The 26,894-nt window shown below is 53.4% G+C and overlaps 11 protein-coding genes across 11 annotated transcripts in view; 5 read left to right on the top strand and 6 right to left on the bottom strand.

Annotated features, from left to right (window-relative positions):
* The window catches only part of GUITHDRAFT_69397 (hypothetical protein), a gene marked incomplete at both ends in the record, with an annotated part of 2,624 nt that extends 770 nt beyond the window's left edge, over positions 1–1,854 (bottom strand). The window contains 9 exons of the mRNA XM_005834570.1: positions 33–150; positions 291–336; positions 489–526; positions 591–635; positions 894–966; positions 1,287–1,372; positions 1,441–1,516; positions 1,615–1,700; positions 1,747–1,854. Of these exons, the coding sequence (XP_005834627.1) occupies positions 33–150; positions 291–336; positions 489–526; positions 591–635; positions 894–966; positions 1,287–1,372; positions 1,441–1,516; positions 1,615–1,700; positions 1,747–1,854 (676 nt within the window). The remainder of the gene's footprint in view (positions 1–32; positions 151–290; positions 337–488; positions 527–590; positions 636–893; positions 967–1,286; positions 1,373–1,440; positions 1,517–1,614; positions 1,701–1,746) is intronic.
* A 1,604-nt stretch (positions 1,855–3,458) lies between these two features.
* GUITHDRAFT_106634 (hypothetical protein) lies at positions 3,459–5,088 on the top strand (the record flags this gene model as incomplete). The annotated part of the gene is made up of 10 exons (XM_005834569.1): positions 3,459–3,560; positions 3,818–3,876; positions 3,924–4,032; positions 4,085–4,170; positions 4,353–4,447; positions 4,497–4,598; positions 4,651–4,724; positions 4,773–4,835; positions 4,910–4,975; positions 5,026–5,088. 10 exons carry the CDS (start codon positions 3,459–3,461, stop codon positions 5,086–5,088), a joined length of 819 nt encoding a protein of 272 aa, XP_005834626.1.
* Positions 5,089–5,125: 37 nt separating this feature from the next.
* On the bottom strand, positions 5,126–6,152 carry GUITHDRAFT_152045 (hypothetical protein; the record flags this gene model as incomplete). Its single annotated transcript, XM_005834568.1, has 1 exon — positions 5,126–6,152. One exon carries the CDS (start codon positions 6,147–6,149, stop codon positions 5,211–5,213), a length of 939 nt encoding a protein of 312 aa, XP_005834625.1. The 3' UTR covers positions 5,126–5,210.
* Positions 6,153–8,919: 2,767 nt separating this feature from the next.
* On the bottom strand, positions 8,920–11,278 carry GUITHDRAFT_106632 (hypothetical protein; the record flags this gene model as incomplete). Its single annotated transcript, XM_005834567.1, has 12 exons — positions 8,920–9,351; positions 9,403–9,505; positions 9,656–9,759; positions 9,883–9,938; positions 9,998–10,103; positions 10,216–10,293; positions 10,342–10,428; positions 10,552–10,642; positions 10,692–10,832; positions 10,881–10,978; positions 11,023–11,157; positions 11,216–11,278. The coding sequence occupies 12 exons, from the start codon at positions 11,276–11,278 to the stop codon at positions 8,920–8,922; spliced, it is 1,494 nt and encodes a 497-aa protein (XP_005834624.1).
* Positions 11,279–11,703: 425 nt separating this feature from the next.
* GUITHDRAFT_106631 (hypothetical protein) lies at positions 11,704–12,928 on the top strand (the record flags this gene model as incomplete). Its single annotated transcript, XM_005834566.1, has 8 exons — positions 11,704–11,838; positions 11,887–11,948; positions 11,995–12,088; positions 12,141–12,173; positions 12,231–12,347; positions 12,408–12,470; positions 12,528–12,590; positions 12,764–12,928. 8 exons carry the CDS (start codon positions 11,704–11,706, stop codon positions 12,926–12,928), a joined length of 732 nt encoding a protein of 243 aa, XP_005834623.1.
* A 935-nt stretch (positions 12,929–13,863) lies between these two features.
* On the bottom strand, positions 13,864–14,295 carry GUITHDRAFT_69367 (hypothetical protein; the record flags this gene model as incomplete). Its single annotated transcript, XM_005834565.1, has 1 exon — positions 13,864–14,295. A coding segment is annotated over one exon (432 nt), but the record flags the coding sequence as incomplete, so codon positions are not given.
* Positions 14,296–14,949: 654 nt separating this feature from the next.
* Positions 14,950–16,110, top strand: GUITHDRAFT_137405 (hypothetical protein; the record flags this gene model as incomplete). Its single annotated transcript, XM_005834564.1, has 9 exons — positions 14,950–15,052; positions 15,105–15,217; positions 15,270–15,355; positions 15,407–15,488; positions 15,542–15,574; positions 15,625–15,681; positions 15,739–15,797; positions 15,849–15,894; positions 15,943–16,110. The coding sequence occupies 9 exons, from the start codon at positions 14,950–14,952 to the stop codon at positions 16,108–16,110; spliced, it is 747 nt and encodes a 248-aa protein (XP_005834621.1).
* A 2,490-nt stretch (positions 16,111–18,600) lies between these two features.
* Positions 18,601–20,362, top strand: GUITHDRAFT_106628 (hypothetical protein; the record flags this gene model as incomplete). Its single annotated transcript, XM_005834563.1, has 6 exons — positions 18,601–18,682; positions 18,737–18,795; positions 18,849–18,929; positions 18,983–19,047; positions 19,103–20,209; positions 20,314–20,362. The coding sequence occupies 6 exons, from the start codon at positions 18,601–18,603 to the stop codon at positions 20,360–20,362; spliced, it is 1,443 nt and encodes a 480-aa protein (XP_005834620.1).
* A 263-nt stretch (positions 20,363–20,625) lies between these two features.
* GUITHDRAFT_106627 (hypothetical protein) lies at positions 20,626–22,355 on the bottom strand (the record flags this gene model as incomplete). The annotated part of the gene is made up of 12 exons (XM_005834562.1): positions 20,626–20,697; positions 20,747–20,804; positions 20,897–20,919; positions 20,969–21,103; positions 21,150–21,278; positions 21,328–21,465; positions 21,522–21,789; positions 21,843–21,889; positions 21,940–22,013; positions 22,067–22,103; positions 22,149–22,208; positions 22,269–22,355. 12 exons carry the CDS (start codon positions 22,353–22,355, stop codon positions 20,626–20,628), a joined length of 1,128 nt encoding a protein of 375 aa, XP_005834619.1.
* A 690-nt stretch (positions 22,356–23,045) lies between these two features.
* Positions 23,046–23,321, top strand: GUITHDRAFT_61533 (hypothetical protein; the record flags this gene model as incomplete). The annotated part of the gene is made up of 1 exon (XM_005834561.1): positions 23,046–23,321. A coding segment is annotated over one exon (276 nt), but the record flags the coding sequence as incomplete, so codon positions are not given.
* A 243-nt stretch (positions 23,322–23,564) lies between these two features.
* On the bottom strand, positions 23,565–26,160 carry GUITHDRAFT_106625 (hypothetical protein; the record flags this gene model as incomplete). Its single annotated transcript, XM_005834560.1, has 6 exons — positions 23,565–23,669; positions 23,871–23,930; positions 23,979–24,044; positions 24,108–24,177; positions 24,656–24,777; positions 24,826–26,160. The coding sequence occupies 6 exons, from the start codon at positions 26,158–26,160 to the stop codon at positions 23,565–23,567; spliced, it is 1,758 nt and encodes a 585-aa protein (XP_005834617.1).
* Positions 26,161–26,894: the final 734 nt, after the last annotated feature.

Raw genomic sequence — 26,894 nt, 5'->3', positions numbered from 1 at the left:
TGAGGGGAGGAAGAGGAGGAGGAGGAGGAGACCTGTATGCATCTCGGCAAGGATGAGGCCAAGGCTCCAGGTGTCGATGGGGTAGGAGTAGGGGAGGTGTAGAAGAACTTCAGGCGAGCGATAGTAGCGCGACTGAATGTAAGTGAAGGGCTGCAAAGAGAGCAGGAAGTTTGCGCAGAGGGGAGGAGAAGCAAGGAGGATGAAAGGGAGGAGGCAGGAGGAGGAGAAGCGAGGAGGAGGAGAAGCGAGGAGGAGGTCAGTTGGAGTCTCAAGTCATGAGATGGTTCAACCTGTCTTCTTGACGAGCAGCTGCTGCCAAAGTCGATGACCTTCAGCCTGAAAGAAGCGGAGGAGATGAGAAGGAGGGGAGAGAAGGAGGACGGAAGAGAAATGTGGGGGAAGGAGTGGGAAGTGGTGGAAGCAAGGTGAGGGAATTTGTGCGTTCAGCGGTGCGAGGGAGCTGTCAAGGGAGGAGAGAGCAGCAAAACCTGTGATCGTCTGTCTTGACTAGCATGACGTTTTCCGGCTGTGGAAGGACGAGGAGGAACGAGGTTGTCATGAGATTGATTTGACTTTTTTCTTTGTTTCACCTTGAGATCGCAGTGGATGATGTCGACCTCTGGCCTTGAGAGGAACTGAAGAGAAGGAAAGGAGTGAGAGGAGGAGAGAGAGAGGAGGAGGAGAGGAGGAGGAGAGGAGGAGGAGAGGAGGAGAGGAGGGAGACGGGGAAGGAGGAGAGGAGGGAGACGGGGAAGGAGGAAGACCAAAGGAGGAAGGGTCAGAGGGAAAAGTTGAGGAGAGAGAAGGAATGAGACTGTTTGAAGAACAGAAGTGGAGGAAGAGGGAGGGAGGAGGAGATGAGATAGCAGAGGGGAGGAGGAGGTGTTGGTCACCTCAAGAGTGCCAAGGAGGTTCCTTGCAAACTTGTGGACGAGATGCAGACTGACGCCATTGAACTTGGTGTACCTGCCGGAGGGGAGGCAGGGACTGAGCGACATGGCAGGGGAGGAGAGGAAAGAGGAGGAGAGGGGAGAAAAGGAGAGGAGAGGAGAGGAGAGGGGAGAAAAGGAGGGGAAGGAGAGGAGAGGAGAGTGGAGCGGAGGGAAGTAGACGAGGGACGAGAAGAGAGGAGGAGAGGAGGAGAGGATAGTAGAAGAGAGGAGAGGAGAAGAGAGGAGAGGATAGGATAGGATAGGAGAGGAGAGGAGAGGAGAGGAGAGGAGACAGGTGGAGAAGGGGATGACGGGAGAGGGGGGGGGGGGGGAGGAAAGGAGGAGGATGCCTACTTGATGAGGTCGTACAAGGTGAGCGGTAAGAGCTCGAAGACCATACAGACATGATTCCTGAATTCAAAGTTGTCCAGCAGAGTCACCTGAAGATCTCCTTCAGCTCGCATCTCGAGATCGTCATGCAGTCAGCGAGCGCCATGGCGAAACTCACAACGTTGGCATGCTCAGCAAAGGGAGCCCCTTGCATCTGAACTTTGAGCAGCTTCTTCAACACCGAGATCTCAAACCTGGACATGCAGAACAACAGAACCATCATTACAACAAGTGCTGCCTCTCCCTCCACTCTTCACTATCAACAACCCATCGACGCAAATCAGGTTCTCACCTCGCTTGTTCTGCCCAGTGTCGATGATTCTTTACGATCTTGATCGCTACTTCTCTCCCGCTCCTCATGTCCTTCCCGAGTGCAACCTGGTCGACATTTACAACTTCTCCTCCTCCTTACTCCTCTCCCCACCTGTCCGAACGATCCCTTCCCCAGCAGCGGAGAGTTTGAGTTTGCCTTTCTGTGCAGCACGTACCGCTCCTTGATCACATCGCCATCCTGCCACGGAGACGTCAGCATCGACCGTGTAGTCAAACACGTCAAAGTTGCTCCGACCCGGATGATGTAGTCCCCGTTCTCATCGTCATGGTCCTCGTTGCGGGCTGAATTAGCCTCGTAATACTTGCGATTGATCCCCTCGTACGTCGCCAGGAGCTGGCAGTCGCCATCAGTCAACGGGCCGCAAACTTCAACTTCCCACCTCGTGAGTCAACAGCCTCACAGGGTTTCTCCTCTTCACCACCTACAGCAAAAGCGGTTGCGTCAGGACTTGCGTTGACATCTGCGATCTTCTCCTCCTCAAGACAGATATTTCACCTCCTCCGTCACTTCTCCGCGCTGCAAGACGTCATGGTCGCTTGACTCGACCATCATCTCGCTGTCCAGACTCCCGCGCGGCTCCAGACCATGATGGTTGCTATCAGTTACCAACTCCTGTTCAGACTCAGTCGTCAGGTCGCAGCAAGCAGCGCGTGCGGGCAGACATGTTTCGTGGGACTCGACTCCATCGGATCGTCACCCGAGGTCTCGTCGTGCTTGCTCTCCTCCTCTAGCCTGCTCTTCGTGCTCGACGAAGCTCGTCGTCTCCTTGTCTCCACCTCCATGTTGTGGTCCGCGCTCTCCTCACGCTCCGAACTGCTCTCATGCCTCAGACCGAAGCTGTCCTGCGGCCTCTGCAGTGCTCTGGATCTGCTCCGCGTGACGACACTCGACGTCGCCGCAGCGGCGTGCAGGGAGGGTTCCATGCTCCAGGAAAGCTAGAAGCCGAAGCCCGCAGACACAGCAGGAGGGACAGCCAGAGCTTGCCAGGAAAGTCTTTGAAACACGCGAATCGGTCAGTCCGAAGGCTAGGGATACAGGGGAACTTGGCTCAAGTTGATCGGCTTCGAATCAGGCCAACACCAGTGCTCACAACAACGCAGCATTCAAACGCAACAAATGCCCAAGAAACAACAAGAGGTCGGAGGGGAAGAAGAGCAATACTTATGGAAGTGGAACAGACAGGAGGAGAAGAGGAAAGATGAGAGGAGGAAGGCTGGAGATGAGGAGGACGAGAGGAACTTCAATCCGATTCTGGAAAAGGACGGGAACTCTGAGCTAAGACAAGGGGAGTCAAGGCAAGGGAGAGGAGGGCAGAGGGCCTGGAGACAAGAGGGGAGGAGGGAGTCGAAGAGCAGAGGGAGGAAGCAGCAGGAGGAAACGGTTGGGGGTGAAGGAGTGAGGCGGCGGAAGGCTCAGCATGGAGGAACCAGGCGGCTGAACGCTCCTTCACCCGCCTTGCATTCAAACAGCAGGCTAGGACACCGTAGGGCTCGTAGTCGGGTCCTACCATGGACATAGGTCCATAGGTAAGGTATCAGGAGTCCATTCGTAAGAAGGTCCTAGTAGGGGTCAAACCCTAGCACCAAGACTTACTGGGCTACGAACTTTTTTCGGTACAAGTCTTGGTGTACCTTAGGTCCTAGTAATGACCTAGGACATCACTACCTAGGACAGTGCCGCACCCCACCTACAATGCCCTATAGGATATACCGGGAAAACGCACGGGTACACCAAATATTCCGTCAAAGGAACGACGATTGTTCTGTGTAAAGAACAAGAAGGAATTCTTGTGCTGAGCGGGGATGAGGGTACATTCCTGGGCCATGCAAGCGACGACGCTGGTCCTGCCATCCCTGGTGATCCTCGCGGCCTACGCGCGAAGAAGCCTCGACGTGTCTGGTGCTGTGAGTGAAACAAACAATCCTGCTCCTGCTCCTGCTCCTGCTCCTGCTCCTGCTCCTGCTCCTGCTCCTGCTCCTGCTCCTGCTCCTGTTCTTACCTTCCACTCCGCTCCCTCTTGTGACCTCGAAATTTGCTGCAACTCGCTGTGTCTGTTACCGCACATTGATATCTCCTCTTCGTTTCTTCTGCAAGGATCTTTCAACTTCACTCACAGCATAATCTTACGATGTGCGCGACTTCCTCTGAATGAGCACTTCAGGTCGCCGGCTGGTTTGTGGGAGCGACGTGCTCGATGGCAGGCGGGAAGTTCTCAACGACGTAACGCGGACGAGCAATGTTGACGTATGGGAATGAGACGTGTGCAGGCTGATAGCTTTCTTCGTGACATCCAGTCTGCTCACGAAGATGGGAGCGAAGAGCAAGAAAGCGATTGATGCAGACTACAAGGACGGGGGACAGAGAAACTGGGTCCAGGTAAACGCCATGGACACTTGAAAGGTGTTGGTGTCGACTGAGTGATCTGCAGGTGCTGAGCAATGGGCTGGGAGGGACCATTGCTTGCCTCTGCATCGTAGCGTCCAGGAATTATCCTGACAATTTCCGATCAATAAGGTTGGACGTGGTTGAAGGATGAGAGAGGGGAAGTGGGGAGGAGAGGGGAGGGGACGGGAAGGGGACGGGAAGGGAAGGGGACGGGAAGGGAAGGGAAGGGATGAGACGAGATGTGGTGGCAGCGGAGGGACATGAGTTCGAGGGGAGGAGCGGGGAGCTTGAGCTTGCTGATCGCTGGGCAGAGACCCCGAAGTGATGTTCGAGGTAGCCTTCCTGAGCCACTTCGCCTGCTGTTGCGGAGACACGTGGGCGTCAGAGACAGGAACGGCTTTCTCAGGTCCGCGGTGAGCAGGAGGGGAACTGGACTAGTCACCTCCTGTTCCCAGGGCCCCTGTCAGAGTCTTTCCTCCTGACCTCCTTGCGGCGAGTGCCTCGTGGGACCAACGGAGGCATCTCCGTCATCGGGACGCTGGCAAGCCTGCTGGGAGGTAGAGGAGGAGGAGGTAGCCTAGAGGGCCGGATGGGCTGACGATCGCTCAGGATGCTTCGTTGGCCTTGTCTTCGCTCTGTGCGGGAGCTCTCTTACCCTGCCCTCCACCATCATCGTTGGTGCTGTGAGTCTCGGTGGAACAGGAGGCAGGGCATGAAGATGCTGCGAGCAGGCGGCAGGGCTAGGAGGATCTCTTCTAGACTCACTCCTGGGCGCCACGTTGCAGTACTCCGGGGTTTATCGTGGAGGGGACAAGGATGGCAAGGCGCGGCAGGGCAAGGGAGGAGCAGGATGCTGACGTCATCGCAGATCTCCAACTCGCCAGGTCCCGGCGTCAAGCATGTCAGTGGATCAGACGTTCTCGACAACCACCAGGTGGGGCCTGTGGAGCCTGACTAACGTCGGCGTTTGACGCGCGTTGCAAGGTGAACCTGGTGTCCTCGCTCGTCACGTCCATGACGGCAGCTGCGCTCGTCCATCTCCTGTGAGCCGACCAGCTGGCATCAAGTTTGTACAGTTAGCATCCTACCGCATGTCTTTCGTTATTCAATCCCATCTCATCAAAGTATACAAGTCAAACACCATCTCTCTGATACTTTCTCGCCCTTTCTCACCACAGCTTGAACCAGCCCTGTGCCGCTCCACTCACCGCCTGCTTCCCTGAGGGCTCAGCTTTCCCATGCTGAACGGCACTCGACACCTTGGGTGAACTCGTAGTGCTTGCAGGAAGCGACGACTGCGATGCTGCGACGTCCTTGAGGGACATGCCGTACCTTCCAAGGATGGCAACAGCAGCTGCCGAGGACTTAGTGAGCGCCTCAGCCTGGGCTCTCTTCTTCTGGATCTGCAGCTCCAGGCTGGAGGCATCCTGGCCGACGGCCGACTGTCTGGTGCCGATCTTGTTCATGGTAGAGACATACTTCCTCTCAGCGGCCAGAAGGTTTGCTTCAGCCGTGCTCCTGGTAGCAGCCTTGGCCATCTGCACCCCGACCAATCCAGCGTTGGCGATTCTGGCCGCCTTCATCTCGTGGAGGTTCTGCTTGAGATTCTTGAGCTGCTTCCTCTCGGAGCTGTAGACCTTCTTCTCCATGTCCTCCAGCCTTCCATCGCTCATCGCCGACATCCTCACGGCGTTTGACTCCTTCTTCGGCATCATGTCTGCAGCATTCAAGTCCTTGTTCCACTGGGAGCTCTCGATATCGCTTCCTGGATCCACAAAGGACTTGGAAAGGAGCTGCTTCTTCACGAGGGTTTCTCCAGCCTTCCACTTCTGCCTCTCCTCGGAGTACAAGGAGGACGCGGACTTGACTGCTGCCCTGATGGGCCCGATGGACTTCTCAGCTCTCCGCAGCTCCTGAGCCACATGCTTGACATCAACAGGAACATCCCTTCCGAGATTCTCGCTGCCAACATCCTGCTGGAACTTGGAGGCGGCGGCCAAGAGGGAGCTGTCGAGCGCAATCTTGGCGTTGGTCTGCTTTTCCGCCTGCTCGACGGTATCGAGGAGCTCGGCAGAGTTCTGGAGCTTGGCAGCCTCCAGGGTTCTCATCTGCTTCACAGAGGTTCCCCAGACCTTCTTCATGTTCTGCCTGTCAAGGCGCTGCTGCTGAGTGATCTTGTTGTCCATCGCAATGGCTTCAGTCAAAGCGTTGGCGTCGTTCACAGGGAGGGACGAAGGATCAACGTTCAACGAGGAGAGGGCATTGGAGAGAGTAGTCGACGAAACCTTCCTGTCAAACATCTTGGACCTGGCATGAGGCACCGTGGACCTGACCTCTGCCAGCACCTTCTGAGCGTTGGAAAGCCTGTCCAGCTCTCCAAACTGAACGGATTCGGCGGACAACTGAGGATGCAAGTCGCTGTTGTCGATCTCCAAGTCCTGGAAGCCCTTGCCGTCCATGCACATGTCATAGCACGCACGTGCAGCATGAGAGCTCGACAGGTCGCTCGAGTAGCCCTTAGCTTCGCACGACTGCTTGCAAGAGAAGGAAGTCGGGTTGGTGTCTGCAGCAGCCTTCTTGGCGCTGGGCTTGCCCGAGATCATGTTAGAAGCCTCCTGGAGGATCTGTGACCAGCCGTCCTCGGAGGACATGAGATGGGCCCCATCCTTCTTCCCCTTCACGCTCTTGAGGTTGGACACTACCTCTCCTCCAAAGTTCTTGAGGTGCTTGAGCTGATCCCATTCCTTCAGCACGGGCCCACTGCCCGCCAGGGACCTCCTGATCTCTGCAGTATGCGAGTCAGCCCTGCGATCTCCGTTCTTGAGGAGGAGCTGTTGCCTCAGGCCTGCCAAGGTGCTGTCGGCACCTGGGCTGCTGATCGCCACCACTCCAACAACTGCGAACAGAACGACGAAGAGGACTGGCCACCTCGAGTTGCCCTCCGAGAAGAAGTTGGAGATGCGGGACCCAAGGCCCTGAGGCTGCTGCTTTTCTGCTCTATGCGTCAGGTCGTGCGCAGGAGCAGGGCGTCGTGCGCGTCACCTTGAACTGCGTCTTCTACTGCCATGTTGAGACGACCGCCGTTACGGAGCAGAGCACTTCAACACTCCTATGAACAGGCAACCAACCTTGCAACGCCTAGATACGCATGTCAAGATAATTTGAGGGAGAAGGCAAAGGCGGGATTCTGCTTTCCAGGCACGCTCCTATCTCATTGGGCAAGGCACTCCTGGTTCCATCTATACCTGCTCGACCATTCGCTCTCTTGCTCGCTCTCTATCAACTTCCTCCACCTTTCCTCACTCCTGTCTCTTGCTCCCTCTTTTTACGTCTCTCCCTCCCCTCCCTCCCTCCCTCCCTCCCTCCTCTCCCTCCTCTCCCTCCCCTCCCTCCTCTGCCTCCCTCCCTCTTCCGAAGCATATTTACCGAAGAGCCGTCCGTTTCAGAATTGTAACGGCTGGCTATTCATCAAACTAGTGGACATAGGTGGGTGGGGTCAATCGAGAGGGTGGGTGTTATACTGTACCCCTGTCAATAAAGTAGAAGTGGGGGGTACTTTATGGTATTTGTAGGGTAGAAACGGAAATAATGATAAATTCCATTGAGGGGTGGGTGCTGTGAGAGAGTCTGGCGATGGGGCCTGACGCGATCTTTGCGAAACAGCAGCGAGAGATGCTGAAGAGCAGGTGAGGAAGAGAGGGGAGGGGAAGAGAGGGGAAGGGAGAGGAGAGGAGAGGAGGAGAGGAGAGGAGGAGAGGAGAGGAGGGGGTGGAGGAAGATCGCTTAGGGTTCGGAGAGGAAGAGGAGATGGAATGGATGATGACGATGATTTGGCTATGCCGGAAGCAAATATATTGTTTCTGCTTCTGCTGGTGTTTCAGCTGCTCCTGACAGTGATGATGGATATGGATGTGGTGGTCGTGGTCGTGGTCGTGTTGATAATGGTTGTGGTGTTGATGATCGCCACGATAGTAGTGATAAATGATGTAGTGCTGCTGTAAGCTGAAGGAATGATTTTGATCACTTTGTTGATGATACTGATCATGATGCGTCATGTAAATGTGATGTGTTGATGATTTGGTATGTTTGTACATGGCGAGTTGAAAAGTTATGCATGAGTATGTTATGATGGTATCGAGTGAAAATGAATATTTTTCTTACTGATCATGTCAATTTTTCTTACTGATTATTGATATCAAAGCGCTCTGTGTACAGTGTATAAATGAGATTTTGACAGAGGGCTGATGTTTCCTGGTTGACGATTAGAATGCTTCTTATGATTGGTTTTGTGTTCTTTGTTGCGTGTCGAAGTGTGGTATTAGTCCATTTACCATCAGCAATCCAGCTGTTAGACACGCTGTTCTTGTGCTCACTCCTGGTCATAGCGATTTAATGTTGCTGAGCTCCCTCCTATCGAAACGTGTTGTCGTTAATCGTTGATGTTGTTGTCGTTGATGTTGTTGTTCTTGTTGTGCTCCCAATCTAACCTTATGACCTCAGAATGCCTTCTCCTCCTCACAGCAAGGCTGCCATCGACGCGGCAAAGCTTCTCAATGTGAGGCCTGAGAATCTTCTGATCGCTCCCTTTGACGTTTATCTTGCAGCTGAAGCGATTCTCTCTGTCATCCAACATGAATATGGAGCATGCCTCCATGGTCGTCAACAGACTGGTATGCCGATCCCTGCGCCCTTTTGCCTTCCCTGACTGCTTCTATCAGTTGAAGTTCTAAGGCTAGCTGGGGGAGAATTTTTGTGGAGGAAATCGAAAGCAGAAGGAACCACATATGATGTGAAAGTAGAAACATTTCACATAACATCAACTTGAACATCTGTCTGACAGCTTGCATGCTCGACGTCACTGCGTCCCCTCTCCCTCCCTCATCGCGTCTGCCTGCTCACGTTTCTTTGTCCTGGTCTCCGTAGAGAGGTAACCAGGTCGCCCGCCAGGTCAGCAGGAGGGAGCACTTGCCCCTTGATGTCGGTCAGTCTCAAAGCTTCCTCCTCCTCCTTCGCCTGCCTCTGGTTCTTTTTCCGCAAGACAACTGTCTCCTGCAAGCTCTCGAGATATGCTTGCGGACTTACTTCCTCCCTCCTCCCTCCTCCCTCCTGCCCTCCTGGCGCCTTCTCAGCTGCGCCCCACCCACCATGGTAGCTCCGAAAGGAAGCACGGGTGGTGGTGGCTCCTTCATCTCCTGCATAGAGATTTCCAACGGCCGTTGGGATCCTGACGGTAGTCAGCGGCAGCTCCTCGCCCTTGACCTCCTCGTAGACTTCCCGAGCCAGCAGCCCGAGCCCGTCCCTTGCGAACACCTGCAGCCATCTCAGCAAGACGATAGCTGGCTAGCTGGGAAGCGGGAGAACCTCGCTGTGACCCGCGTGGCTGAGCAGGAGGGCGATGAAGGGGGAAGAATGGATCGGCATGCCGAGCCGAGCGGCGGTCTCGTGGGCCACGTGCAGGGGCAGCCTGAGGCGACGGGATGAGGAGCATGGCAAGAGAAAATCTTGCGAGAGGGGAGGTGGAGGAAGGAAGGACGGGGCAAAGTAGCAGGGAGGAGGAGAGCAGTAGTGGGAGTTGATAGTGGTGAGGAGAATTGGATCAGACGAGTGGTCATACCTGTTGTCTGCATCCCTTATCTTGACGTTCGCACCGCCTCGAATCAAACTCTGAGCTGCCTCCATCACGCCATCCTCGTTGCTGTCGTCTCGAGTTGCCAGGACCTGAACAGTGGTCGTGAGCTAGCAGCGGGAGCAAGCACGATGTCGTCCGACGTGCAGGGGAGCGAATCTGCTGACGTTTTCCTGATGATTCACGTATGCTCCTTTCTCTATCAGCACGTCTACCACAATCTTTGGCGACTTGAGGAAGCGACAAGCGAAGATCAGCGGAGACGAGTTGCCTGCATGGAGGGAGATAGAGATCGTAAGGAGCATCGAGAGCGAGGAGACTTGAGCTCACTAGGGCTTGCATGGTTTGGGTTTGCCTTCGACTCCAGCAGGAAGACCGCCATGGTTGGTTCAACGTTGCAGGACAGGGATTTGAGGATGGGAGTGAGACCTTTGCTCTAGGACAAAACCGTCTCATTTGCTCCTTTTCCTCCCTCTCTTCATCACCCTTGACTTCTTCTCCTCCTCCTCCTCCTCCTCCTCCTCCTCCTCCTCCTCCTCCTCCCTTACATTAAGTTTCTCCATGTCGATCTCTGCTTCCACGAGCAGGTGAGCAGCTGCAATGGACGGATCTTTCGCCCCGCAAACCTGGTCAAGCCCATGAGACAGGAGCCCAGGCTTTGACTTGTTTCGCACTATATGGAGGGGACTGTCTCCGAACTCGTCTTGCGCCTCCAGCTCCTTCGGGCCCGCACCGATACGCCTTAAGATAAGAGAGAGAATCTACTTACACAACAGGCGAAGGAAACGAAGAGCGGTGTCAGTCGCTCGGTCAGACTCTGTCTTCTACCAGCAGCAGCAGCACCAGCAGCAGCAGCATCACCACCACCACCAGCAGCAACTCACATGCTCGCTCTGCAGTGAAGCCGCGATGAGCAAGACCCTCTGACTCTCTCCCTTGATCAGCCGGGCTCCGCATGTGATCAGAAATTCGATGCTGCGAAGGTCAACCCTCTCCACCAAGAAGTATTCCATCCTGTCACAACCTGCTGGTTACAACAACATACACAACGTAGAGCACGTACAACAAGGATCGTTTGAAGGTCTTGCAGACGTGGTTGATGCTTGCTCCATGATTGACGAGAAACTTCACAAGGTTCAAGTGAGCTCGGGGAGCGCATGCAAATCTTCCACGAGAGTCAGAAGCATCAGCCATGAATGCAGAGGATATTTACAGCGCCGTCTGGTCGAACTCATTGGCATAGTTCACGTTTGCATTGGCATCGATCAATCGCTTCACAATCGCCAGGGCAGTCAGTTCGTCTGTCACATGCTGCAGTACGAGATTCAGTCTTGTCCTGGCTCATCGCGCACTACCTTGACTGCTTCGATAAGCGCGGTGTTCTTTCCATTCGAAACCTTCCTATTCACATCTGCCTTCATCTTCAGAAGCTCTTCCACGACCTCTTCTTGTCCTGCTTGAACAGCAATGACCAGCAGCGTTCTTCCTTCCTGCACTCATCGTGTCACTCGCGGCAATCCATGGCGCCAACGCCTTGTAGCATCTCACCCCATCAACTGCGTTGGCGTCGATCCTCATCCTCCTGATCCTACTGTGCGTATCAGGATCCATCCTGTCACGGAAAACTCTCTCCTCCTCCTCCTGCCCACCATCGCACGTCTCCTCTCCGCACCGCAGCCCCTTCCTGTCCTCCCGCCTGCCGGCTGCCCCCTCCTCCCATGCTGGGCCCTGCCTTCAGTGATCTCCCACATCAAGATCAAATGAAAACTTTATAGTTTATTATCATATCACACGCTCATTTCAATTTTTTTATTGCAAGTCCTTTAATTTGTTTCGAGAACTTTATGCAGATGGCAGTTGAGGAGCATCTCCGAAACAAACTTTTCAATGTGGAACACAAGGGTAGGGTACTAAAAGTATCCATTACCCCCATTTTCATATTAGAATGATGGGGGAAACCATGGTGGGTCATGTCATGTGATAGGGTGGGTTAATCGAACATGCTGGAGGGCCCAGCGACATGCACGAGCCTTTGGATGATCGTGGAGGAAGAGGAGGAGCAGGAGAAGAGAACACATGCGAAGGGAGAGGAGAACAAGGAGGAAGAGAGCGACAATATCGGGGAGAAGGAGGAGCCCAGTCAAGGACAGGATGATGTCGAGGACAAGGAGGTACCAGCAACGACCTCGGATGGCTCCGAGTTGGTTGGGCTGCATCAGGACAGGAAGACCTCCGTCAGCCAAGTACCGCCAGCATCCATCATGTTGAATCCTGTGGACAGGTGCACAGGGTAGCATGAGAATCGTATGCAGCTGAAACAGATGCAGGTTCAATATCGATGGCAGTTTGGATAGCCTATTTGAGTGCATGGATGAAAGTGTGGAAAGCAAGAATGTCAGCCACCTGTTGGCACAGAACCGAGTACATCCATTGCAGCTGTATTGTCATGAATGTGCTCACGACTTCCCTCCAGGATCTCCAGACCGCCCTCAATGCCGCTCTTGAAGTATCTATCCTCACGCTATGTTTCAGATTCCCCCCGGGTGATTGTTGGTGGCTCCAGGAGTTGAAGAATGTCCAGATCGCCATCCAAGACAAGCATGAAGTTATAGAAACACAAGCTGTGGAGATAGCGGATCTCAAAGAGAAGCTAAAGGCTGCATATGAGGACATCCAGAAGGTACTGTCGCGTGTTACTAGGGCTGCTGTCTCACCGCTGGGGCGTCCGCGCCGGTTGTAGGTGAAGGAGGAGAAGCAGACCGAAGTACGAGCGAAGATCAAGAACATGGAAGAGCTGAACGAGGTGAATACAAGTCACCATCCCTCCTCCTAGACCCTGGGAGTATGACTCATCAACCAGAAAATTGAAAAGATCGCTGACCTCAGAGCGGAAATCTTCAGATTGCAGGAAGAGTTTTCCAAGGTGACTCCAACATCTCTCCAACGCCTGCTTCTTCGTTTCTCTGCTATGCCCTCTACCACTACCGCCCTGCTCTTTCTTTCGCTTCCTATTCAGTCCCATGCATTTCACTCGATACTCGTTCATCTTCGACTGACGAAAACCGCGGATCTGATGATTCTCTTGACTGTTATCAGGAGCACACATATGCGAATGTTCCCGACGTGAGCATAATCTCAGAGATGCGGAGCATACTCGAGCAGGAACAGAAGTCGAAACGGCTCGACATAGCGCGCATTTCCGCCATGCTGGAAGAGAAGCGGGTCCAGGTCCAGACTCGTGTGCGATGCACTTTCTCCTGAGTGGGTAGCGGAGCAGCAAGTTGAGCAGGTAAAACTTGAATACTCGCGTCAACTTCATGCCGCCAACGCCATCATCCTACAAGCCAAGGCCAACGAGAAACGTATGCAGGTTTGACTCTCACACTGCCCTGATTCCAACCAAATGGCCATGGGGTGATTTGCATGATACGAACAGATGGAGCTTGAGAGGAAAGAGCAACAACTTACCCTACGACGCGAGGTTTGTGACACAGAATCAGAAACGCTCTTTTCAAGTTTTCATCCCGGATCGTCTGACTCCTCTTTTTGCAGGGAGATAATCCCTCATTGAATCTGCAAAATGGTGGTGTGTTGAATCATTCAAGGTCTGCTCTTTTGTTGCTGATGATGTCACTTTCATGGATGATGACGATGACGATGACGAGTGTGATTTTCCAATATGCTCTTTGGCGATATGGTAAGAAGACTGATATGTTGATAACGGCAGGTACATGGCAGCAGACACCTCTGACCTGAAAGCAACTTCTACGGTGGAAGTATGATACATTCCCTTCACTTGGAACCCACTCCCACACTTGATCTTGTTCATCCGGGACAGGAATTGAAAGATCAAGGTTGTTTTTGCATTTTGTATAGATATGTTGATTTAAGATAAACCATGGATAGATTTAATTAATCCAATAAGCAATCACGAGCGATCAATTCAAAAGCCCTTGACTCGACAATCTCGATCCACAACCAAACAGAAAGAGGGGTTTACGATTCCTCCTCGCCCGTGATTTCAAGCATTTCCATTTCACACGTCTGATCATCGAGCTTCCTTTTCTTGGCCTCTTTTTTGGTTCCTGGCATTCCCTGCGGATAGATGCCGTCAATTCTACTGAATGTGCCAGGACCGACTTCACACACACAAACACAACAAGCAGTTGCAAATATAGCGGTGTCTACAAATGCGGTTACATACGAGATACCGTTTCGCTCTGCATGCCATATCTAGCCAGCAGCACGACAACGTCCAGTTTGCCATGCATGACAGCCCAGTGTAGGCAGGTCATTTTGTTCTTGTCTTTCATGTTCATAAGCTCATTCCCTCCATGAGCACACAGACATTCAGATGCCTCAAGATTGCCAACACTCGCTGCGGTGTGTAAGCATGTCTTGCCTTCATGATCTGTCGCAAACAGAAGCTGATTTCCACCAACTTGAAGAAGAGCGTTGACAATCATCTTGTTTGTCCTCAACGCTGCAACGTGTAAGCAGGTTCTCCCTTCGTTGTCCACTGCATGGACAAGCTTTTGACCGCCAAAATCAAGAAGGACTTTGATTGTGTCCGACCTGCTTTTCAGGACTGCTTTATGCAAGCATGTAAATCCATTTCTGTCTTGTTTGAATAGAAGCCTTTGTCCTGCAACTTCAAGAAGCTTTGCAACAATGTCTGCGGTTCCATAACAAACTGCAAGGTGCAGGCAAGTATCTCCTTCTTGGTCAGTCGCGTCCAAGAAGTTCTTCTCCTGATCAACTTCATCCTGAAAATAGAATGGTTACTTCACGATCAAACATCTAAAGACAAAATATGTTATACCGGATGCATGATCTCAGATGGATTCTTGAAATCCTGGAGGGCACAAATTTAAATGTCGCAAACATCAGAAACAGTGACTCCATCACAAAGAGTCAGACAGTGTATCATGCACATCAAACAAAGACCTTTTTGCTTACCTCTCTTTGTTCGTCGCAGTCGCTTCCTGTCCAAAACTCTCAACAAGCTTGCGCCTTTCATGTCCTCCCCTACTAACCTTCCATTTCGCAGGTGCCACAAACTTTCGATTTTGGCGGGCTAAAAAAAATCGACCTGTAAAAGAAAAAAGCAATCCAGGAAATGCCTGGAAGGAGGCCGACCATGGCGGCGGCGGCTTTGATGACCCTAGCGACAATGTCATATGCACCTACGTTGTGCTACGGATATCAGGGAACAATCAGGCTCACCAGTCTGCATTGGGGCGTCAAAAACACTCCGTCAAGTTGCTACTTTGCTTCCGACGATGGCCAAAGGTGATCTTGCTTCAGGTTCTAGTCCAATCGTTAGTGCCCTGAATGTACGAGTGCAGAAGGTCGTGTCCGAGGTTGGTAGGGTTGAATATGAAGGTTAACAAATGCTCTTTTTGAAGAAGATGCTTATCTTGGACACTTTAGAAAGGTGACAAAGATCCATACAAGGGGCTTTCACCAGAAGACAAGCAGAAAGGAAAGCAACTTGCAGCAGCATGGATAAAGATGGATAAAGCTGCAGAATGCAAGACAATTCTGCAAGTAAGATACATGTTCTAATTTCATTCAAGTCTTGCAACTGATCGTGTTGTAGCAACGAAGTATTTACCTCGTTGGATTGCCTGCAATTGGAATCGAACAGATCGGGAGTCTTATTGCGAGAAGATTTGAAAATTACAGGTACCGTAAGCGAAAATCCGTTGGTAGGCCTCATGCACTGTGATGGTTCAGGTACCTGAACATGAACGACGTAATAGCTAGTGCATCTGGCCAAGGAGAAGTGGAGAGTAGCAAGGAGTTGATTTCGAAGATGGTGAAAGGACCCCTGCTGTTAAGACGAACAAAGCAGTCACAGGTTGTTTACAGGGAGAAGAAGCTTTCCGAGAGGTGGAAGAAGCGGTAAGAATGTTTTATTAGGCTTGTTCACTGGAACACCTGACAGTGAGTAGGTGCTAGATCAGCTGCAGGCCTTGCTTCGATCTGTGATCTCGACCGACGCTGGAGTGGTATTAGGAATTTCCGCAGGTTTACACGCCATACGTGACGTTGAGATGTTTTTAAAGGTCTTGAGGCCATCAAACTGGGGCAAGATGAATCAGGGCATCGTCGTCTATGTTGAAGCGTACGAGACTTCCTCCTGGTGCGAGTGAAGGTGTGAATTTGTTTTGCTCAGAGACATCGACAAGCTTGCCGCCCAACAGAGCATCTGGAGCAAAGAGGTGAAGTGAATGAATGAGACAGCTATCCTTTCTTATTCGTGCTTGAAGGAGCTCCAAGATATTCAAGCGCGATGTTCGGAAATGTTCAAGCAGGCGGACGTAAAGGTGAAGATTGACGTGGGGAATGCGGCAGACAACATAGCTGTTTCTATCATCGAGAGCATGACGAGGGAACTAAAGCGAAGCAAACGAGGATCTGGCTCAGCTTCTCCTTAGCTCATTGGCGGGGGGAACTTGCTGGGGGGAACTTGATGCCGCAAAAGTTCAAAGTGAGCTGAGGCAAACTTGATATTTTAATTTGAGCAATTGAAGTTGAAAACCTATGCCTCGATTCCAGGCCTTTTGACGGTGATCTTTGACCTACTCTGCGACCTTAGCTTCTCGAGTCAGATGGCGCCCGCTGGCGATGATACTACTACTTGAAAGCCAGTCAAGCAAAAGTCGATCGTCATAGTTCCACTGCCCGGCGAAGTTGGCCTACCTGGCGCTCTTGCAGGCTAAGCCTCGCGCTGCCGGACGGCTCCAAGGCTTTCCGGGACGGTCACCGTCACAGTGTTGTCAGAGATTCAACTGAGCCTCCGGCCACTGTCATAAGTCACTTGACTCAAAGCTTTCAACGGTTGGGCCGCGTTCAAGTTCACCGTGACAGTCACGGTCGCGGCGCCGGGCCGGTGCCGTAGTACCCGGTAGTACCGTACTGCGGGCACTTTGAAAGAACCGTACGGGCAGTGAGTCCGTGACTCACTGTGAACAGTGTGCCAGGCGGGGCGCCGCGGGGCCCGGCCCAGCTCCACCGCCGGGCGGCCCCGCCGGCCCAGCCGGACTCCGAGGCGGCAGTGAGCCTCGGAGTGGTTCCGAAGTTCGTCACGGGCCCGGCCCGGGACACCCGGCCCTGGATCTCGGATCAGCCCGGGCCGCCATCGGACCGCCGCCGGGGGCAGGCTCCCTATGACTATTGCGACGGTGCCACGGTCCCGCCATGGCACTGGAGCAAAAAGGTCAGCCCCGAGCTGTCAACTTTCAAAGCTGTCAGACTACTCCTTTAATGGAGGCAACTGACCTGAGATTTTTGACCGTCCCGGGCCCCTGTCTGTTTCCCGAACCTGATAATATTCATCGTTTAGCTCCTCAGCAAATTTGATGTTTCTGTGCAACAAATTCAATCTTGTACTGACAACATCTTCTTTAGAACCCCCTGGAGGAAATTACCCGAGGACCGCAGATCAGGGCGCTTCCATTTTTGCTTCTTTTTTTTTTTTTCCTGTTCCAGCAAATTTCGAGAAATTTGACATCGAACTGACGGCTTCTGCTGGTCAAAACAAGGTCAAATCTAGTCAAGTCATGGTCAACCCAAGGTCAAACTCAAGCTTAAAACGGCGGAACCAGAGGATGATTACGGGAAAAAGGGCATGTGGTACTGGTCCTGGTACAAATATTAAAAAGACCTTCGGTAGAAATGAGATTGAGTCACATTTATTGCCGGTACAATAGTTGTAGCGAAGTTGTACCATAATAAGGTTACGTCTCGATGACGGCGGGTGTTGAGGCTATTCGTACCGTTGAAGGGTCAAAAAAAAGAAGAAAAAAGCAATTTTAGGAATGGCCGAAGTAGTATTGTACGATACCCTTTGTGTACCAAAACTATCGATGAGAGACATTTACTAAAATCCTGCAGTACAACAGATGTCACAATAAAGACGATTGTAATCATAAATTTACATTTATTATCCCTTTTGTGGAGGGTAGCAAAGGAAAGCCTGCAGCTCTCAGTAGGGAGGGGTAGCTCTATACGGGAACTTCTATATGCGTCAAACAGGGGTCATGGGGCTGGGGTACTTTGCCTAAGGCGGTGGGGTGGTGCATTTCCATTTTGTCAACAAGAACCCTACCTTAGGGTGGGGTACCAAGGCACATCATTTGTCACGGGGCCGGTGGCAAGAATATAAGGAGGGGTGTAGGCTATGATCGCAGTGCGGAGGGTGAAAGGAGGGGTGGATTGTTCATCAAATTCACGGGTAGTTTGGCGAGGAATGCCGTAGCCCACGGGTCAATCTCTACAGCCTGGGATCAACCAGTAGGGTGGGGGTGGGGGCCGAATGCTTATGTACGTGTTCTTTTTCATGGAAGGGTGGGGTAGTTCTACCTGATAATAGGGGTTATTTTCACCAAGTTTCTGAGGGGGTGGGTGGGTAAGGTCGAGGTTAAATTCTACCGTTTGTGCTAGAAGGCAGGGACAGGTCCCATCGCAGGGGTAGTGCTGAGGTTACAAGAGGGGGTGGGGGTAGTGGGTCAGGACGGTAAAGGAGGTACCCTGAGGGAAAAGGGAAGGACCGGAAAATGCGTGGAAGGGAAGTTCCATGCAGGAGGACTGAGAACTCCTACACAAGAGATCTGTCTCCTGTGAGTGAGAGAAAGATCAAGGTAAGGATGCCGACTCATTGCCTCCCTCCCCTCCTCAATTCCCTGTTTCTCGCTCGAGCAAACTCCCGATACGTGCCCATCTGGCCACGAGATCGGCACTGAATCGAAACTCTGCCATTTGATTCTAAAAGTTCCCTGCTCTCCTCCACGTTGCCGTGATGTTGATGATTTTTCGAGCAGGACTCTACATTGTTCGATCTCAAGTATGCTGAGATGACCGTCGAATCGGGTATGGAATGGAGCAAGAAGAATGGCCTGCCACCCAGTTCACAACGTGACTTCCAAATGCTCATGGACCTTATAAAGCCCGTGGCAATCAACCCTCAGAACATCGCCATCTCACATGAAATTGCCAAAGGAAGCTTCGGTAAAGCTCTATCCTGTATCACCTTACATTGCTGACCCGTGTATGACTTGTCAGGAATGATTTTCAGCGCCAAACTCAACGGCCGAAATGTGGCGGTGAAGAGGATCAGACGGGTGAGCTGAGAAGGATGGCGAGGCTTTCGGTGTCTCTGACTCATGGACTGAAGGATGATGGCGTCGATCTGGCGTGGAAGCTTCGGAACGCCTACCTCGAACTGAACATCATGAACCAGCTCTCCCATCCAAACGTGATTTGATTCTCCCTCTTGATTGTGTCCGTAATGGAGGTTCGTTTCATCAGGTCTTACAGCTCTTCGGAGTCACCATGCAGTTTTCGAGGGATCGTCGCAGCAGCCTCAACTTTGGGTTAGTCTGATCTCTTGCTGCGCATGCCGCACGGTCCTAACTTGCTCTCACGTAGGATTGTGATGGAGCTGTGCAGCGACAGCCTGCAGAAGCACATGCAGAAGAAGAGGCTGAGCCTGTACGACCGGATGAAGTTTGGAGTCGAGATCCTCCAAGGCGTCACTTACTTGCACTCCTCGGGCATCATCCACCGTGACCTCAGCACTCAGAACATCCTGCTGAACCAGCATGGCCGTGTCAAGATTGCAGACTTCGGCTGCGCGAGGAAGGTGAACGACGACGGCGAGTACTTCTCCACGACCATTTCGGGAAGTCCAGCGTACATGGCGCCAGAGCAGATGCACACCAGCCCCTTGACGACCAAGGTGGACGTGTGGGCCCTCGGAGTCATACTGTGGGAGCTTGCTACCCAGAAGCTGCCGTGGGCGGACGAAGCGATGATGGAGAGTCCGACGCGAGTTGCAGACTTCGAGTACTGCAAGAGGAAGATCGTCAAGTGCAGACTGCCGAGGCCGATGTCGAGCGGGTTCGCTCCGAACCTGGCGGAGAGTTACTACAAGCTCATCTGCTCCTGCCATCACTTGAACGCCATCAATCGGTTCTCGTCGAAGCAGGTGTTGGATGAGTTCCTGCAAATCGTTGGATCCGTGGAAGACAAGAAGTTCCAGGACATGGCTCGTACTGCAAGCTTCATGGACAAGCTCATGATCAAGGGCGGAGAAGGCATCTCCCCGAGGTTTACCAAACTTGCGACCAAACTGTTCAACTTCTACACGGCCTACAACCCAGACAAGATACCGGACATTCCGAGCCTTGTGCAGGAGTACGAGAACAACGAGGACAAGCTGAACAAGAACTTGTACGCTCGTTACAAAGTTGATCTCGACTCCTTCGATCGTTTCGAGGGCTCACAATCGACATCCAAGATCGCACCATCCATCGCCAGCAATGCCGACACCTGGCGGAATGGCTACGACTCGGTGCCCTCTAGTTCGGTCTCTACAGCAAACTACGAGCACTCAGGGCACACATGCCACTGCAAAGAAGAAATCTGGTTGGAAGAGAAATCGAAGCTCATTGAGGAGAACAACCAGCTGAGAGAAGAGAAGCGCAAGATGCAAGACGAGCTGTTGTCTCAACGCAACGTCATTACTTCTATGAGGTACATCTCTCTATCTCTCTCTCTCTCTCCTCCCCTGCCTGCCTGCCTGCCTGCCTGCCTGCCTGCCTGATTGTCTCTTTCACTAACGTTTTCTTTTGCTGCAGAAATGAGTTGCAATATCTCCGTCAGGCTCTCAAATCCATGAGAGCGTAAAAAAGCCCGTGCGCCCCATCCTTGGAGTTGTTTGATATTGTACACTATCCTTATCAACTACAATCTTTCATTGAGAGGTGTTGACCATTCTACTAAATAATTGATAGACTAATTCATATTGTTCAACTTCGATTGGTTTGTAAAACAAGCATTGATCGACTCGTCTTCTTGTATCAACTTTATTCTCTCGAGCTTTAATCTCCCTCAATCTCCCCTCTTCAGTGCTTGGTTGGGGGATCAAGTATCCCCTCCTACTTCCAGTCTCACTCCTTGCCGACAAGTTTCACCGCCAAGTCCTGCATGATAGCTTGACCATCGCTCAACATCCATGAAATCTGCAAGGGCATGTTATTCATGACTGACATGCCGGGTCAAGGGCAGCACCGGTCGGAACAGAGGCTTTTCGTTGGCGCACAACCTAGCATGGTTGATGGGGAGCCACCTGAAGGGCTGGGTCAGAGGCCGAGGAGGACTAGATGCGCTGCTTGCTTGAGGGGATTCTTGGAGCGGAAATCGACGGCCACCTTGTTCCACCCGCAGCGATTGAGCGAGTCAGCCTGACGGGTTGAGGTCAGAGGAAGGGGCTGACAACTTCACCGTCCTCACCATCAAGAGGATCAACGGGCTCCATCGCTGTTGACCTCCGCGCTGCCACTCCTCAAGACTTCTCGTCAAGTTCTCCTCGAGCCCGGAGGCGTCCGCAGCTTCCGCCGGCTTCACTTGGTGCTCGTACAACACGTGCTGGCGCGCTCACGTCAGGATAGACGGCCGAAGGGTTCAAGGTCACCTCAGCGCCCTCGAGATGCCGGGCGACGTAGGTGTACATGATCTTGGTTCGAACGCCGTTCTTGGGATGCTTGGCTACGTCCGTGTTGAGCTCCAGCAGGGCGCCTTCGAAGGAAACCAGCGGGTCGCCCTGCCTCGCCAGATGAGGACGCGATGCAGGCAAGGGAGAGAAGGACTACCCAGATCCCAGCAAGAGCGTATCGGACTGGGAAGGAGCTCAGGGGAGTGAGGAAGACGGGGTCCAGCGCCATGGCAGGGACGAGGGGGAAATCGGAGCTCTTGTCTTCCCAGAAGATTTCTTGCACGCTCTTCACATCCTACTTGTCAGTCCCTTGCACCATCCATCCATCCTCCACCTCCCCCTCCACACGACCACCATCACCATCACCATCACCACCACCACCACCACCTCCTCCTCCTCCTCCTCCTGCACCTTCCCCATGGTCTTTCCTATCCACTCCTTGATCAACTTGGGCGCGTGTGCGTTGGAGAAACCGTGAGGGTCCCCGAGGTGCGGAGTTGCTGTGGTGACGAAGTGGACAGGTTCCAGCCCGCAGATTCTCCCTGCATGCTCCTTTCCCTGCCCCATCGGCAGCTCCCATAGGAGCGCCATGCAGTACCGCAGGTACAGCCCGCCGAGGCTGGAGGAGGAGGAGAGTCATCGTTGAGTGCTGGGAGGAGCTTGCGCGCGCACCTGTGCCCTATCATCGAGATCTTCTTCAAGGAGGGCTTGTAGGTCACCTGCATCACGACCACGTCAGAGGACAGGAGGGGCAGGGGACCGCCCTCACCAGCTGGATGATCTCCTCAGCGATTCTGGCGGCGCCCTTGTGAATCCCGTCGCCCGTTCGTCGCTCGTTGACAGCTGCTCAAGATCCTACTGGTCATACACGAGGATGGCGGGCCAACAGGAGGTACCTGGAAGGTGCACGAGGAACTTCTCGCCTGACGCTTTCTGAGCAGAGACGTGAGAGGGAGGCAGAGCCTTGCGATGCCTTACCAGCGTCCTCGCTAGGAAAGATAGATCCTTGGAGGTCCCCGACAGCCCGTGCGACAGGATCTGAGATGGCAAGCCGTCCAGTCAGCTTGCCACTTGGTCGCGATCAAAGAGACTCCATACAAACAAGTGAGAGGGACCAGACTCCTGGACTTCCGCTGCATGGCTGCCAAGTTGAGGTGAGAAGTCGAAACCTCCATCAGTTGACATGATTCCCGATGTTTTGTCATTGCAATCGCTGCCACTATCGCAAAACGACATGCACACCGAGCAGTCACATTGCATCATCACAATCATGACATTCCTGTATGAGATAGGACTCCTGATCCACGTGCAGACTCTGTTCTAACACATCCTCTGCCCTTCCAAAGTCTCATTTACCTCTATCTCCTCCTTCCTCCAATGCCTTCCCTCCCTCCCTCCCTCCCTCCCTATCTCCCTCCCTCCCTCCCTCCCTCCCTCCCTCCCTCCCTCCCTCCATCCCTCCCTCCTCTTCGTATCAACTGATCGCCTTACCTGGTCGTCGTTGTCGCCTCGAGCCTCCTCCTCTCCTCCTCCACCATTCCCCGCCACCATCGCTTCCCGTCCATGGCGACCGTCTCGACAAAAGTCCTCTGGGTGTTGAGTAAAAGTTCTGATCGGGGTGCTGGTATGTGGGGGGATGCGGGATAAGTAGTGCGAATCATGCCCTGCCCAAGGCTGCTGGTGCCGCTGCTTGTGTTGGTGGCGGTGATGGTGGCGGCGAGCAGCGCGGAGGAAGGGAAAGCGAAGGAACATGAGCAGCAAGAAGAGCAGGCAAGGCAGAGAAATGGTCAAATCCATGATGACTCAGGACAAAAATGCAGTAGCGACGACTGGGAGCAGGGGAACAAACTTTTGCAGTCAGGGGATGGTGTCGGGTTGGCAGAGTTGGTGGGCAAGAACGGTCCTTGCTTGCGGAGGAAAGGAGACGGAGGACAAACGTTACTGCATGCAGCTGCGGCCATGGGGCTAGAGAGACCTGTTCGAGAGCTTGTTGAGCTAGGAGCCGAGGTCGACTCTAAAGACGACATGGGCAGGACAGCGCTCATGCATGCGGCATGGGAGAGCCATCCTGCTGTGGTCGACGCTCTGCTTGAACTCGGTGCGGATGCTGCGATAGAGAATGCTGGAGGAGGAACTGCCCTGACTGTGGCGATGAGGAGAAAACGGCCAGCATCAAGTGACAAGCATGGTGACGCAGCGGAGGTGGTGAGGTTGTTGCGGAAGCGCGTTGAGCTGAAAGGAGCGCACAAGGGGTACCAGTGGCATCGCGATGAAGACTGGAAATGGCACGACAGGCGTTCCAACAGGACGGGAAAGGAAGAAATATGATAACAACAGGTTGGCTACCGTATCAACAAGGCCCAGCAGGGGTCCGCCAGCAAGTCCGGCCTCAGACTAGCTCCACGTCTCCTGCAAGTATCTTCGTGTTGCTTCGAGGGTCCGGACGTACTGCTCAGCATCGTCTGCTTGTCCAGCAGAGTTGACCACGTCCACGAACGCCTGGATCTCGCGAGTGAGGATCATGGGGATATGCGCTGAAAGGCTTCCGAGACAGGAGGACAGAGCGAGGAAGGAGGCAGGAGTTGTAGATAAGTGCCAGATCAGGGAGAGAAGAGGAGTGAGAAGGAAGGGGGGGGAGGGGGGAAAGGGAGGAGGAGAAATGAAGGGGCCCAGTATGCGGCAGGAAGCAGGAGAGTCGACCTGTCGCACGTCTCGTGGCATCTTGTCAGAGGAGCCGCACACCATGATGACTCCTCCCTCCTGCAGAGGGCCATCAGCAGGAGAAGAGGAAAACGAAGCTGGAAGAACCTCGAGCGCATGCCACAGGAGAGAAGCCTCCTCCCTGATCTTGTCCTGTACGTAGACTTTCTTGTCCTGACCCAAGAACATCATTGGATATTTCGCAGCTCCTTGCGCACTTTCTCTTTCCCTCCTCACCTGCATCCTTGAATATGCTACAATCAGCCGCTTGAGATGCCCTGCAGACTCGTACTCCTCCAGCTCCGCCCTGTTCACCGGTCAGAAGAAAGAGGGCAACAAAGGCAGTCGCATGCCGGTAGAGAAACTCTTGTGGGGTTCGACAGCCGAACACCAAGACATCATTCATCTGCTCCAGCATCAGTGGCAGACAGTGCAGATGGGATCAGCTCTGCTCGACATGGTTGACGAGGAGAGAAGAAAGGGAGGAGAGGGATGGGAAGATTGGAGCGTATGCAGATTGTGGGAGAGGATGATTCGAGAGAAGGTGAGGAGATTGCAATGTACCTCGGGGGCAGGAAACCCCTTCCTCCAGAGGCTTTCGCGGAAGCTCCTCCGTTCTTGTATAATCGATCTGCTCAGCATGTCACTGGCTTCAGGAATGAACGAAGGAGGAAGAAGGAGGAGGAAGGGAGGAGGGAGGATGGAGGAGGGAGGAGGGAGGAGGGAGGAGGGAGGAGGGAGGAGGGAGGAGGGAGGAGGGAGGAGGGAGGAGTGAAGTCATCTACCGGAAGGGAGCGATCCCAGTCCCTGTCGCCACCATGATAAGTGGTGCGATCAGTTGCGACGTCTCCATCCTCAACTCGTCCTCCACGGTTCCGCCTTCCTTCATCCTCTTGACCCCAGGGATCTGCGGGCATCTGCGTTAGAGGTTCCGTCCTCTGCCCTCCTCCATGACCTTCAAGGTGCCTTCCTTAATGGAGAAGAGGAGCTGGTCCGGATGGGGCGATGTACGCATCTCCTTGAGGTAGGATGTGCATACACCGACCCTCCTCATCTTGGTACGCGAGACGTAGTCGACCATCGCCAGAGTGATGGAGGGTCGATGAGGAGCAACGCGGGGAGAGGAAGAGATGGAGAACTGGCGAGGGCGCAAGGGGGGGATCATGTCAAAGAGGTAAGAGAGAGGAGGACGGGCATCGGGGAAGTCCCGGAAGACCTCCAGGAAAGTCCTCCTCTGCTTCTGGCAGTATTCGTAGAGATCGTCTCTCCCGGACACGCTGCTGAGCTCCTCGATCCTCTCCTTCTGTGTCTTATCGGTAGCAAAGTGGAATAGCAGCTCGAAGAAGTGCCTCCGAGGTGTGTTCATGAAGTCCAAGTGAACAAGGAGGATGTCGCGTACGGCAACCGGCCCAAATCCGCAGAGGAGAGCAGGGAGGGCCGTCTTTGACCTGTGCTGCGGGTTCGGCTCGATCTTCACCATCTCATCCAGATCCAGTTGCATCACCCTACTGAAGTTCTCCACATCCTCCAGGCGATTCGTCGGCTGGACCGCCAGGATGTCTCCTGTCTTATACGGCTGGTTGCACAAGGAGAGATCGACCTCGAGGTGTCTGACCTCCTTTACTGCTCCCTCCCCCGTGATGCTCACGTTCGTTAGGACAGGGGCGATATGAAAGTCTCCACGTGCAAGCTTCATCGTAGCAAGTAGCTGCTGGCCTTCTCGTCCATCGACTGCGCCTAGGCTTCGCTTCCCAACTTTCGATACGCAGAAACGAGAAGGAGGAAGGATGTCTGACAGGTCCGGCACCGAACCTTCCGGAAGAGGATGCAGATGTGCCAGCGCTTTCCATAGCTCAACAGCCCAAACATCCAGCTTTTGATCGTATCCCCCAGAGTCTTGATCATCGCCCAGTCCAAGAGGAAGCATCCTCTTGCCCCCCAGCATCTCCAAACGCTTGTCCAGCCGCTTTGCCACTGCGTTGAACTTGGCATAGCTCGAATCCCCCAGGCCGAAGACAGCGAAGGAGGTGGAAGCGAGAGAGTGAGCAGGAAGGGACTTCTTCAGCAAGAAAGTCCAGAACTTCCTCATATTGTCCGGAGCATCACCCTGTCCCGTCGTGCTCGCTACCGCGATCATGGTGCCTTCAGAGGGGAGGGACAGAACATCGTAGTCGTCCATGGCGCTTACGCGGACCTCGTATCCTCGTCGCTCACAATCCCTGCCCAGCCTTTCGGCAACTTCCTCCGCGCACCCTCCTTGCGAGCCGTACAGGATGAGCAGGGAAGCCATCTCTCCCTTCCCGCTGCACTTCTTCACCTACGTCCTTGCCTCGAAAGAGCGTTCCCCTGCGACAAGTTTGAGCACGGAGAAAGGAAGGTCGGTTCTGTATGGTGTCATTGTTTGCGGTGGTCTGCGAGTCTTCATGCTCGTCAACGACGCTCTTGCATACTACCTCCTTACTACCTCGTTGTCTACCCTCACTATCGTCAACACAATCTTCTTGCGGGCGATTCCGTCAGCTACACCCTTGCGTTCACCTGCACTGTTGATTGCTGCACTGATCTTACTCGTGCTCCTGCTCCTGCTCCTGCTCCACTTCCTGTCTTTATTCACCAGCCATCATGTAAGCTGAAAACATCTCTCAGATCCTCATTGTAACGCACTAGTCTCGCCATTCTTGCTTCTCTCCCTTCTCTTGCACAATCTTCCCGCCATATCTTCACGCTTGCAGTAATGTAGACCTGATTTTGCGCCTCAACCTACCCCCAGGTTTCACTACCCCACCCTAGGATATCCTTTTCCAGATAGACTTTTTCTTCTTTGTGGCCTACCACTACCCCCGAAAACTACTACCCCCACCATATCGTTGTAACTCAACAGTGTGGCACGGTTCAGCTAGAGAAATCGGAGTGAGGGAAGACAGGGGCAGGAAATGAAGGGAATGCCAGGATTCCATGGTCACAATCAGACGCGATCAGAGGAGGAGGAGGAGGAGGAGGAGGAGGAGGAGGTGGGGGGGGGGG

This window comes from Guillardia theta (assembly GCF_000315625.1).
Source record: "Guillardia theta CCMP2712 unplaced genomic scaffold GUITHscaffold_25, whole genome shotgun sequence".
Classification (NCBI taxonomy): Eukaryota; class Cryptophyceae; order Pyrenomonadales; family Geminigeraceae; genus Guillardia; species Guillardia theta.
This window is presented reverse-complemented; position numbering and strand designations above follow the sequence as displayed.